Here is a 13,054-nt window from a genome sequence, read left to right as displayed (position 1 = left end):
TGCCCAAAGTGAGAAGCAAAAATGTTCTGATAAAGACGTTCCTCAGTAATATCATCATGACTTTCGAAATCATGTGCGGTAGCAATACCAAACCAAATACGACGAGTAGTGGGGTCCTGAGCTAAGCCTTGGCTAAACCTGGGAAATCTTAATTCCATAATGCCTTTCAAATCCTCCTAGCCACTATCCTACTGCAATAATTCTCGCTAAGAAGAATGCCCATGTTGTGGCAATTCCACCCAGAAGGTAATGGGTTACTCCTACAGCACGTCCTTGTATAATGCTCAAGGCTCTAGGCTGAGTAGCAGGAGCAACTTTTAATTTGTTATGAGCCCAAACGATAGATTCAATGAGTTCTTGCCAATAACCACGGCCGCTGAATAAAAACATTAAACTGAAAGCCCAGACAAAATGAGCGCCTAAGAAAAAAAGACCATATGCAGATAATGAAGAACCATAAGACTGAATTACTTGGGATGCCTGTGCCCACAAGAAATCTCGAAGCCAACCATTAATCGTAATGGAACTCTGCGCAAAGTTTCCCCCTGTGATATGAGTTACTATCCCTTGATCACTTATAGTACCCCAAACATCCGACTGCATTTTCCAACTGAAATGGAAAATGACTACCGAAATAGAATTGTACATCCAGAATAGACCTAAGAAAACATGATCCCAGGCGGATACTTGACATGTTCCCCCTCGCCCAGGTCCGTCGCAAGGGAAGCGAAAGCCAAGATTTGCTTTATCAGGTATCAGACGGGAACTGCGAGCAAATAAAACACCTTTCAAAAGTATTAATACAGTCACATGGATGGTAAATGCGTGAATGTGATGGACTAAAAAATCTGCGGTTCCTAATGGAATAGGTAACAAAGCTACTTTGCCGCCTATAGCTACTAACTCGCCGCCTCCCCACGTTAAGCTGGTACTTGTTGTTGCACCAGGAGCTGTTACGCCAGGCGCGCCAGCATGGATATTTTGTATCCATTGAGCAAAGATGGGTTGTAATTGTATGGCGGTATCCGAAAACATATCTTGGGGACGGCCTAAAGCACTCATGGTATCATTATGAATGTACAAGCCAAAACTGTGAAAACCCAGAAATATACATACCCAGTTAAGGTGGGATATGATTGCATCGCGGTGTCTAAGGACGCGATCTAATAGATCGTTGTATCGAGTAGTTGGATCATAGTCTCTTACCATAAAAATGGCTGCATGTGCAGCAGCACCAACTATTAGAAATCCGCCAATCCACATGTGGTGTGTGAACAAGGAAAGTTGTGTACCGTAGTCAGTAGCTAGGTATGGATAGGGGGGCATAGAGTACATATGATGAGCTACAACAATAGTTGTAGAGCCTAGCATAGCTAGGTTAAGAGATAATTGAGCATGCCATGACGTTGTTAGGATTTCATAGAGACCTTTATGGCCTTGTCCTGTAAATGGGCCCTTATGAGCCTCCAAAATATCTTTAAGTCCATGACCAATACCCCAATTGGTCCTATACATATGACCAGCGATCAGGAAAAGAATAGCAATAGCTAAATGATGGTGTGCAATATCGCTCAACCATAGACCACCGGTTATTGGATCTAGTCCTCCGCGAAAACTAAGAAATTCCGCATATTTGGACCAATTCAAGGTGAAAAAAGGGGTTGCTCCTTCGGCAAAACTAGGATAAAGTTGAGCCAAAAGGTCGCGATTCAAGATAAATTCATGAGGAAGTGGTATCTCTTTAGGATCAACCCCAGCGTCGAGAAATTGGTTAATCGGTAAAGATACATGGATTTGGTGTCCCGCCCAAGAAAGAGACCCAAGTCCTAATAATCCCGCTAAGTGGTGATTCAACATGGATTCTACATCTTGGAACCAGGCCAATTTGGGAGCGGCTTTGTGATAATGGAACCAACCGGCAAAAAGCATTAACGATGCAAAAATCAATGCACCAATTGCGGTACAATAGAGTTGTAATTCACTAGTTATTCCGGATGCTCGCCAAATCTGAAAAAAACCAGAGGTTATTTGGATTCCTCGGAAACCCCCGCCTACATCACCATTCAAAATTTCTTGTCCTACTATTGGCCAAACTACCTGAGCACTAGGTCCAATGTGAGTAGGATCGCTTAGCCATGCTTCATAATTGGAAAAACGGGCACCGTGGAAGTACATGCCACTCAACCAAAGAAAGATAATGGAGAGTTGGCCGAAATGAGCACTAAAGACTTTTCGGGAGATCTCCTCCAAATCACCGGTATGACTATCGAAATCGTGAGCATCAGCATGTAGGTTCCAGATCCAAGTGGTAGTATCGAGGCCCTTAGCTATTGTTCTTGAGAAATGCCCGGGTCTGGCCCATTCCTCAAAAGATGTTTTTATAGGATCCCTATCCACAGCAATTTTAACTTCTGGTTCCGACGAACGAATAATCATTAAGTCCTCCTCTTTCCGGACAAGACATACAAAGAGACCCGCCAACTGTCTTTTTATTGAATCTTTTAAAGATAGATATTATGATTAGTCCTTTTCTTTACTATCTACCGTCCTTCTATTTTTTTTTTAGTTATTCACTGGAGCAATTATATATTGAAGTCAATCCGAGGCAAGTGTTCGGATCTATTATGACATAAGGATTAGGTGCCTAACGGACATTGGTTATTCTGGAAAATTATTTCCCGACATAACAAAAAAATCTTTTTTTACGTTTTAATTTAAGAAGCTGGTGTATTTTTTTTCTGAGGGTATAAGCCCCTATCTACATCTACTTTCCTTGAGTGAGCATAATATAGATTTTTTGATTCGATTCAAAATTCCAAGATAACTCATTAGAATTATTAATAAGACCGTCCTGATATATTAGGTAGGAATATTTAGATTGCCGATTTTTATGTACTTTATTACTTCTGTTCCAGAGCCTATCCCTATTGTTTATCCTTATGAAATATGATATAAAATTGAAGGTAGAAGAAAGGGATATAATGAAATTCTTGATTTGATTTTCAACCAAACCACCCTTTTTATGAAAATGGAGAGTGGTCTTATTCAAATTCAAAGCGCTTCGTAATCTTTAACCAGTTCTGTGCTTCAATATAATTTCCTGGAGTAAGCGCTATAGCTTGTTTCCAATACTCAGCAGCTTGATCAAACCAAGCTTCCGCAATTTCCGAATCGCCCTGTAGAATGGCCTGTTCTCCTCGGTTGGAATAGGCAGTTCCTTTCCCTAGAACCGTACTTGAGAGTTTCCTACCTCATACGGCTCAGAAATTGCTATCTTAATTTCCCCTATCTTAACTGAATTCGATTTCTCAAAAATCAATCCAATTTCTTCTTGGGTTAAGCAGAAGAAGTTAATTACCTAAGTTTCAAACCCTAATTTTGATCAATAATCAGTTTGATCTTTTCTCCCACCTTCAGAAGAATGAAGCATAGATAGACCTATATCCTTCGTTCGAATTTTCTGAAAGGTAACTATCTCGGTTTCGTTTCTTTCATATATGAAATTTCTATAGAATCCTGGAAAAAGACCTTTTTCCATAAGAAAGAAAAAAGAACTTACTATCTTTGGGATCTGATACTACACCGCTGCTTAATCCCTTAGTGGATCGGCTTTATTACATAAGCGGATTCCTAAATTTTGTCCCATATCGTGGTATAATGAAGCAGTTTTTTTTAGTTGTATCGACCCAGTCGCTCACTAATTGATCTTTACGGTGTTTTCTCTATCAATTTCAGCTTTATCCATAGAATAGTAGTATAGGCTCTACTTTCTTCCTATTTTGATTCTCGTGAAGTGTCCTTCCTTCCTACAGCTGATAGGGTAAAATCGTTGTTTTGACGATCCCTATGTAGAAAGCCCTCTTTTCTAGTATTCACTAGAAAATTTCCTCCTTTCTTTTTTTTCTTCTTTCTATAGTGGAGATAGTCGCACGTAATGACAGATCACGGCCATATTATTAAAAGCTTGCGGTAAGAAGGGGTTTCGTTCTAGCGCCCGGAAATAATATTCCAAAGCCTTTGTATGCTCTCCATTGCTTGTGTGTATAAGGCCTATGTTATATAGTATATAACTTCGATCATAGGGATCAATTTCTAGTCGCGTAGCTTCATAATAATTCTGCAAAGCTTCCGCATAATTTCCTTCGGATTGAGCCAACATCCGTTACGGTCGTTCATTCTATTCAAAAAATCTCCGTTCCAAAACCGTACATGAGGTTTTCATCTCATACGGCTTCTCCCTTCTATACATAGTACTAAGCGAAAAATCTATAGAATAAAAATCGAATTAGTCCCATCTCATTATGGACCGAAGGGGGCTGGTATTTTTCCAAGAAATCTCTAGCCAACCTTCCCCCAAGAGGTTTTTCTTAACACCAATGAATTATATTAATGCTAGAGGAAAACGATAGCTCCAAGAATTTCTTTGTTCTCAACGCCTCCTATTTAGAGGAATTAGCCACTTCAACGACCTTTGATGGTTATAAGGGTATCCAAAGTACAAACCTGATGGTTGTTTGTTATCCCAACCATTCTTCCCAACCCTGATACCAATCAGGAAAGGGCTAATTTCTAACAAAGTTTTTCTCTTGTTGATTCCTATTTCGTGGTGTAGTGCTTTTCTCCCCTATGCTGCCTATTGGTACTAGTAGAGTCGGATTGCCCTGTAATACAGAACCTATCCTGTAGGTGTAACCTTTCGCTCAATACTCAAATCTACAATTGAAGCATCTGAGGCCACATCAATCGAGGATACACGACAGAAGGAATTGTTAGTTCACCTCACCTTCCCCAAGCGCGGGTTTCCTTTACTAATTTTGTTCTCTCTATGCGAACCCTCTCTCTTTCTCGTAAGAATGAGATATAGGTAGGGCTAAAAAAAAGAGTCAAATCGCACCATCTCTATAATAAGTAAATGCCCTTTTTTCCCCGGAGGTTGTCGGAATTATTTGCAATAAAATATTGGCTACAATCGAGGAGGTCTTATCAATGAAATTTCCATTTATACGGGATCTAGGCATAATTCCCAACCCATTCTATATAGAATTCTTTTCATTCTATCACAAAATAACATAAAAACAAAACATTCGATTCTTATAAATCGATCCATATGCTCTAAATGGATAAGAGAGATATGGATTTTCCGCTCAGCTCAAATTGTCTCCTTTTCCTTCTGTTTGGACAAGAAGAGAAGAGATATGAAATATTTGACTAAGACTGGATTTCATTCCACTTTCCTATTTCTCAACAACAACTTCCCTCATCAGCTATTTCGCGTTTTCAAAGTCATTAATTGCCCCATACCCCTTTTATATTTAGATTGTATGGCGTAATGTACCTTATGCAAATGGAATTCTAGGGTTCCTTTATTTTCTTATGGAATAAGAAGAATTCTTCCATTCTCTTTTTATTTTGGTTTTCCCCAAAGAAAAACTTTTCGAGGGAGCAGAATTCCTAGTAAAAAAATACAGGATCCTTCCACTTAGATGAAAAGGAATTTTTCCATCCAATCCAATAGAGCCATGGAATTCCCGAGCCGTTGTGGCTGTACCTGTACTGCAGGAATACGAAAACTCGCTATTCACTCAGTTTATTTTCCATAATAAGATTATGTAGGAGAGATGGCCGAGCGGTTCAAGGCGTAGCATTGGAACTGCTATGTAGACTTTTGTTTACCGAGGGTTCGAATCCCTCTCTTTCCGTTTCTCTTAATTCATCAATGTTAGCGATCACAATGTATCAAATTAAATAACAATTTATTCCAACAATAATACCTTTAATTAATAGAAATTCTCTATAGCAAATTACTGTGGTATGTAAAATACACATCGAGGAAATAACAAAAAAGAAAAAAGTATCCTAGGGTTAATCTATTTCTGCTAGGTGAACGGGAAAATACGAATTAAGAGCCTTAGGTCGATTTAGTTCGGGGAAAGGGGAAGGGGAAAAAAATTCTATGAACCTTTCCTTTTTTCGTTAAGTTCAAGTCTGGCGAGAATAATATTCTACAACTAACAACTCATTTATTTTGAGACCGACCCACTTCCTATCTAGAATTTTTTTTACTAGTCCTTTATATTGCAATGTGTCAACCGTCAAATGCTTTGGTAATTTGCCCGGATCGGATGAAGCAATATAATTTTGAACCAAACGTTTTGATCGTTGGTTATCCTTCGTAGTAATAATATCTCGGGGTTTGCAACGAAAGCTTGGTATATCAACTATACGACCATTAACTAAAATATGTCTATGGTTAACTAATTGTCGGGCCCCAGGAATGGTTGAAGCCATACCCAATCGAAAAAGGATATTATCCAAACGCATTTCAAGTAATTGTAGTAAAACCTGACCTGTGGATCTTTTTGCTTTTCCAGCGATATGTACATATCTAAGTAATTGTCGTTCTGTCAGACCATAATGAAAACGCAATTTCTGTTTTTCTTGAAGACGAATACGATATTGCTCTTTTTTCCCAGAATGGAATTTCTTTTTCTGATTACTTCCGGATTTAGGCGTTTTTCTAGTGAGTCCTGGTAAAGCTCCCAGACGGCGTATTTTTTTTAAACGAGGCCCTCGATAACGGGACATGAAGACTCCTTTTTTATTTTATTGAAATTTCATTTTACACAATAAATTTCGTTCTATTTACATTACAGAATACAGCGAAATTCAAACAGAATTAAACTAAAGGATAAACAGAGTAAAATCTACTAAAGTAACACAAAAAATGGAGTAACACAAAAAATGGAATTTCATCAACATCTGGATTTTTTGTATATATATTATTTATTTTTATGCTTTGTATCTAGCAAAATTGTAAGGTAAAACGACATAATAGACCCTGGATTCCCCATTTTATTCGGAGAAAAAGAGAAATTCTTGTTCATAGAACATCGATAGAAAAAAAAGCCGACTATCGGATTTGAACCGATGACCCTCGCATTACAAATGCGATGCTCTAACCTCTGAGCTAAGTGGGCTTACATAACAGAAATAGTGTAACAAATAAAAATATATATAGGGAATCTGTAAAATGTCAGATCTTAATTATTAATCTTAGTTATTAACTAGTTCTAAATTGGAAGTTCCACTTAGATAGAAAAAAAAATACTAGAATTTCATAAAGATAAAGTTAGCTTGATATGCTTAACTAAATGATATTCTTAAATAGGATTATAGAATTTATTGAACTTTCTTTTTATTTCTCTAATTCGCAAATGGATTTTTTTAATAGAATCTATTCCAAATTCTATATTGAATTTGATTTCAGATATTTTCAATTTGATATGGCTCGGAGGAATAATCTAATACATAGAAAAGAAGAAAAAGAAGAATATATATGAATAATATAATAAAGAGAAAATGCCAAGAGATTGGCATTTTCATTTGATCATTATATACATTTTTGAGATATTTTGTTTTTTTATTTGTTAATAATTTAAGGATAAATAGTTCACTAAGGAGAAGATAGAATCATAGCAAATGAAATTTCTAATTCAGTTTAGAAAAAAAGAATGAATATCAAGCGTTATAGTATGATTTGGAATACTCTAAAAAAGGAAGGAGGGAGGCGGGAGAGAGAAAAACTTTTGGATATATTCATTCCGATTGAATTGCAAATATATCAACGATAAAATCAATGCAATTCTGAATTGCAATAAGCGAGCGGGGTGTCTCAAATAGAGATGAGTTGCTAGACTACGTCGAATAATGAATTCAATGATTCAAAAAAAACTAAGAGATGGATTAAATTATACAAGGAATCCTGGTTTCAAAGAAAAGTAAAATGGGGATATGGCGAAATCGGTAGACGCTACGGACTTGATTGTATTGAGCCTTGGTATGGAAACCTGCTAAGTGGTAACTTCCAAATTCAGAGAAACCCTGGAATGAAAAATGGGCAATCCTGAGCCAAATCCCTTTTTTGAAAAACAAGTGGTTCTCAAACTAGAACCCAAAGGAAAGGATAGGTGCAGAGACTCAATGGAAGCTGTTCTAATGAATCGAAGTAATAACGATTAATCACAGAACCCATATTATAATATAGGTTCTTTATTTTATTTTTAGAATGAAATTAGGAATGATTATGAAATAGAAAATTCATAATTTTTTTTTAGAATTATTGTGAATCTATTCCAATCAAATATTGAGTAATCAAATCCTTCAATTCATTGTTTTCGAGATCTTTTAATTTTTAAAAGTGGATTAATCGGACGAGGATAAAGAGAGAGTCCCATTCTACATGTCAATACTGACAACAATGAAATTTCTAGTAAAAGGAAAATCCGTCGACTTTATAAGTCGTGAGGGTTCAAGTCCCTCTATCCCCAAACCCTCTTTTATTCCCTAACCATAGTTGTTATCCTTTTTTTCTTTTATCAATGGGTTTAAGATTCACTAGCTTTCTCATTCTACTCTTTCACAAAGGAGTGCGACAAGAACTCAATGAATCTTATGCTATTCATTAAATAGATGATTTCTTTTTTATTTCTTTTTTATTTATTAGAGTAGAGTATCGGCAAGGAATCTCGATTATTAATTCGTTTTTTTAAGTATTATTAAGTAAGCCATCCACAATGCATAGGACTACCCCTCCCCATTTCCTAATTTTGAATGGAATACTTTATTGATTTTTTAGTCCCTTTAATTGACATAGATGCAAATACTTTACTAAGATGATGCACAAGAAAGGGTCAGGATAGCTCAGTTGGTAGAGCAGAGGACTGAAAATCCTCGTGTCACCAGTTCAAATCTGGTTCCTGGCACAGAAAAAAAGGATCTACTGAATAGATATTGATACAAATATTTTGAGATGGATTGGGGTAAATATTTATTAAAAATCTACTTAGTCTTTAGTCTAGAGTAAGTAGATAAATCTCTAGAGTAAGTAGATAAATCTCTAAACACTTCTTTTTCTTTTAAAAAAAGGGTTTAAATCTCTGGTTCTTTATGGTATAGAAAGAGGTGAGATTAGGTGCCCTTTTCTTCATTTTGCATTTCTTATTAATTTTGTATACCGCTATTCCGAAGAATATATTTTTTTTTTATTCTTGCTTATCCTACTTTCCCAGTTGTTCTAAGTAATATGCGCGGTACAAAGTTCGTGGTAGGAACTTCTTTGAGTCATTGTATTTTTCTGTTCATACGAAGGAAACAAATATGTGATTTTCCAAATTGGAAAATAGAAATGAAGCCCTTTTTGTTCAGTCTATCTGGACCTTTTTGTATAATAGGAATTAATTAGAATATTATATTCTAAGTATTTCGTTTCGTCTAGGAACAGAACGTCAAAATATTCCTTGACTTGAATAAAATCTGGAATTGTGTTGTATAAGTGAACATGAATTTATTATCACTCAATGAGCATCTTGTATTTCATAGAAATTGGGGGTTATATAGTCCTTACGTAAGGGCCAGCCTATCCAACTTTCAGGCATTAAGATACGTTTAAGACGTGGATGATTATCATAAGAAATTCCCACCATATCATAAGATTCGCGTTCTTGAAAATCGGCACTTCTCCAAACCCAGAAAACAGACGGGATTCTAGGATTATCCTTTTGGGCAAAGACTTTTATGCATACCTCTTCTGGGTTATCTATACCATACTGTATTCTCGTAAGATGATACACGCTAGCTAAAGATCCACCGGGTGCTACGTCATAAGCACATTGGGAACGTAAATAATTGTAACCATATACATATAAAATGACAGCAATGGAATCCCAATCCCCCGCTTTTATTTGTAAAGTCTCTACTCCTCGATGATCGAAGCCCAAAGACCTATGAACCACGTCATGTTTAACTAGCCAATTAGATAACCAACCCTGCTGCATTGTCTTGATCTCTCCCCCTTTGTATAAATATTTCACATTTCAAATGCAAGTTTGAAAGATTGTACTGCTCTTTTCTTTCTTTTTCTGCACAAAAGAACCCCTCCTAATTCACTAATTTGTAGGAAGATACTGAACTTTTGGATTTGAAAAAAGTTTCAGAAGATATATCTAAAGTAGATGGTGATTGATAGAGCAATTCTTGTTCGTAAGTTCCAGTGTGAGTACTGCGCCGAACATAAAGTTTGTGACGGGTAGTAAAAGATCTATTTTTCTTTTGACTTTGACATAGAGTTCGATCCTCAATTATTTCTCGCGCTATCTTCTTACGAAGTTTTGTTAGGGCATCTATAACAGCCTCTGGTTTAGGCGGGCAACCCGGCAGGTAGACGTCCACAGGAATTAACTTATCAACTCCTCGAACAGTACTATAGGAATCTGTACTGAACATGCCCCCTGTAATAGTACAGGCTCCCATAGCAATGACGTATTTCGGTTCAGGCATTTGCTCATATAATCGCACTAAAGATGGAGCCATTTTCATTGTTACCGTACCAGCTGTTAAAATTAGGTCCGCTTGTCTAGGACTTGATCTTGGTACCAATCCATAACGATCAAAGTCGAATCGTGAGCCTATTAATGAAGCAAATTCAATGAAACAACAACTGGTACCATATAGAAGGGGCCATAAACTTGAGAGTCTTGACCAATTTGAAAGATCGTTTGGTGTAGTTGAAATAACGGAATTGGAACTTGTTTGGTCGAGTAACGGAAACTCAATCAAACTCATAATTGTCTCAATGGAATCTTTTCCTTCTTTTTTTTTTTCTGAATATTCAGTTAAGACCATTCCAAGGCTCCTTTTCGCCATGCATAAACTAAACCAACAACTAGGATAAGCACAAAAATGAAAGCTTCGATAAAAACGGATACACCCAATACGTCGAAACTCATTGCCCAAGGGTAGAGAAAGACTGTTTCCACATCAAAAACAACAAAAACTAGCGCAAACATGTAATAGCGTATTCGGAATTGTAACCAAGCCCCCCCCATGGGTTCTATACCCGATTCATAACTAGAAAGCTTCTCTGGTCCTTCACTAACCGGGGCTAAAAGTCCTGAAATCCAAAATACCAAAATAGGAATAAGGCTTGCTATTATTAGAAATGTCCAAAAAATATCATATTCGTGAAGCAGAAACATAAATGTACTCCCATTAATGTGGAATAGGCGGAACTGAATTAGTCAATTCAAGTTGACATTGTCAATTTATCCAGAACTTCTCTCTTTTCCTCGGTGAAACAAGAATCCGTTTTGCTCAAACCAAAGGCAAGGAGCGCTTACTTTAGCCTTTATTTCTTTTGTGATATGTCTTCCTTAAGGATTCATCCAATGTAATCCCCACTTCCCTTCTTTTTGATTTCCCTTCTATTTAGATATGATATAGACCTAATTCTTATACAAAGAAAACTCTTTCGCTTCACTTTAAATTCATCACTAAAGCCGAAGTCAGTAGGAGTACTATTATGAAAAAATTCAGACCTCGAGCTCGAGGACGTAGTTATTCTATAAAAAAAAACGATGTGTAATATAACAATTGTACTAAATATAGTAAAGAAATCAAAATAATCTTTAGATCAATCTAAGATTTCGATTCCCAGTAAAAAAAAAGAAATATAATAGAAAAATATGGGACAAAAAATAAATCCACTCGGTTTCAGACTTGGTACAACCCAAAATCACCATTCCTTTTGGTTCGCACAACCAAAAAATTATTCTGAAGGTCTACAGGAAGATAAAAAAATACGGAATTGTATCAAGAACTATATACAAAAGAATAGGAAAAAAGGCTCGAATAGAAAAATGGAATCAGACTCAAGTTCTGAAGTAATTACACATATAGAAATTCAAAAAGAAATCGATACAATCCACGTCATAATCCATATTGGATTCCCCAACTTATTAAAGAAAAAGGGAGCAATCGAAGAATTAGAGAAAGATCTCCAAAAGGAAGTTAATTCTGTAAACCAGAGACTTAATATTGCTATCGAAAAGGTTAAAGAACCTTATAGACAACCTAATATTCTTGCGGAATATATAGCTTTCCAATTAAAAAATAGAGTTTCATTCCGAAAAGCAATGAAAAAAGCTATTGAATTAACTAAAAAAGCGGATATAAAGGGAATAAAAATCCAAATTGCGGGTCGTCTAGCAGGAAAAGAAATTGCACGTGCCGAATGCATCAAAAAGGGTAGACTACCCCTCCAAACAATTCGCGCTAAAATTGATTATTGCTGCTATCCAATTCGAACTATCTATGGAGTATTAGGTGTCAAAATTTGGATATTCGTAGAAGAAGAATAACTAACCATGTCTTCCCATTCCGCCCAGTGATAGAATAAAAAAGACAAGAACCTTGTTTTTCCAAAAATCCCTAAAAAAAAGAAGAAAGTATCCCTCTTTCTATAAGATTTAATGAAAATTAAGAAATCTTTTAATATAATTGCTATGCTTAGTGTGTGACTCGTTAGTTTTTTCTTTAGGGTCAAAAATGGAAAAAAACTTAGTAATGATAGAAAATTAACTAATAACCAACCTATTGCTTCGTATTGTCGAGATCCTAACTAAGAAACAGTCACTATGTGAATAAATACATCTATCAAAAATGAGTAGATCTATCATATAGTTGTAGCAACTGCATTTTTTTCTCTACAAAAGAAACCTGATTCTAGGCTGTGAAGCAAAACTAAAGGGATGTGGATAAAAGGAGGGATGATAGATAGAAGGAAGAAGAATAAGAAAGATATAGGATTCCCATATGTATGGTCTATGAATTACATCATAAAAAAAAGGCAATGTGATAAAGCATCAATATAATAAAGAGTTTCTATCTGTTTCCACGCCCTTTTTTTGAGACCTCGAAACATGAAATGGACAAATTCCTTCTCTTAGGAACACATACAAGAAAAAGGATAATGGTAGCCCCCCCATTAACTAATTTATGAATTTCATAGTAATAGAAATCCATGTCCTACCGAGACAGAATTTCGAACTTGCTATCCTCTTGCCTAATAGGCAAAGATTGACCTCTGTAGAAAGACTGATTCATTCGGATCGATATGAGGACCCAACTCCGTTGCATTGCCAGAATCCATGTTCCATATTTGAAGCGGGTTGACCTCTGTGCTTCTCTCATGGTACAATCCTCTTCCTGCTGAGCCCCC

General features: G+C 36.3%; 1 protein-coding gene and 3 non-coding genes across 4 annotated transcripts; 2 read left to right on the top strand and 2 right to left on the bottom strand.

The window, feature by feature from the left end:
* Positions 1-2,361: 2,361 nt before the first annotated feature.
* On the bottom strand, positions 2,362-12,707 carry LOC118476112 (photosystem I assembly protein Ycf3). The gene is made up of 3 exons (XM_035964228.1): positions 4,895-12,707; positions 3,932-4,161; positions 2,362-3,200 (listed from the first exon to the last, which is right to left on the bottom strand). The coding sequence occupies exons 1-3, from the start codon at positions 5,016-5,018 to the stop codon at positions 3,042-3,044; spliced, it is 513 nt and encodes a 170-aa protein (XP_035820121.1). The 5' UTR covers positions 5,019-12,707; the 3' UTR covers positions 2,362-3,041.
* TRNAS-GGA (transfer RNA serine (anticodon GGA)) lies at positions 5,613-5,699 on the top strand. Its single transcript has one exon. It is a non-coding gene; the product is annotated as a tRNA-Ser (tRNA).
* On the bottom strand, positions 6,905-6,977 carry TRNAT-UGU (transfer RNA threonine (anticodon UGU)). Its single transcript has one exon. It is a non-coding gene; the product is annotated as a tRNA-Thr (tRNA).
* TRNAF-GAA (transfer RNA phenylalanine (anticodon GAA)) lies at positions 8,690-8,762 on the top strand. The gene has a single exon. It is a non-coding gene; the product is annotated as a tRNA-Phe (tRNA).
* Positions 12,708-13,054: the final 347 nt, after the last annotated feature.

This window comes from Zea mays, chromosome 1 (assembly GCF_902167145.1).
Source record: "Zea mays cultivar B73 chromosome 1, Zm-B73-REFERENCE-NAM-5.0, whole genome shotgun sequence".
NCBI lineage: Eukaryota > Viridiplantae > Streptophyta > Magnoliopsida > Poales > Poaceae > Zea > Zea mays.
Note: the sequence above shows the minus strand (reverse complement) of the source record. Positions and strands in the feature narration are given on the sequence as shown.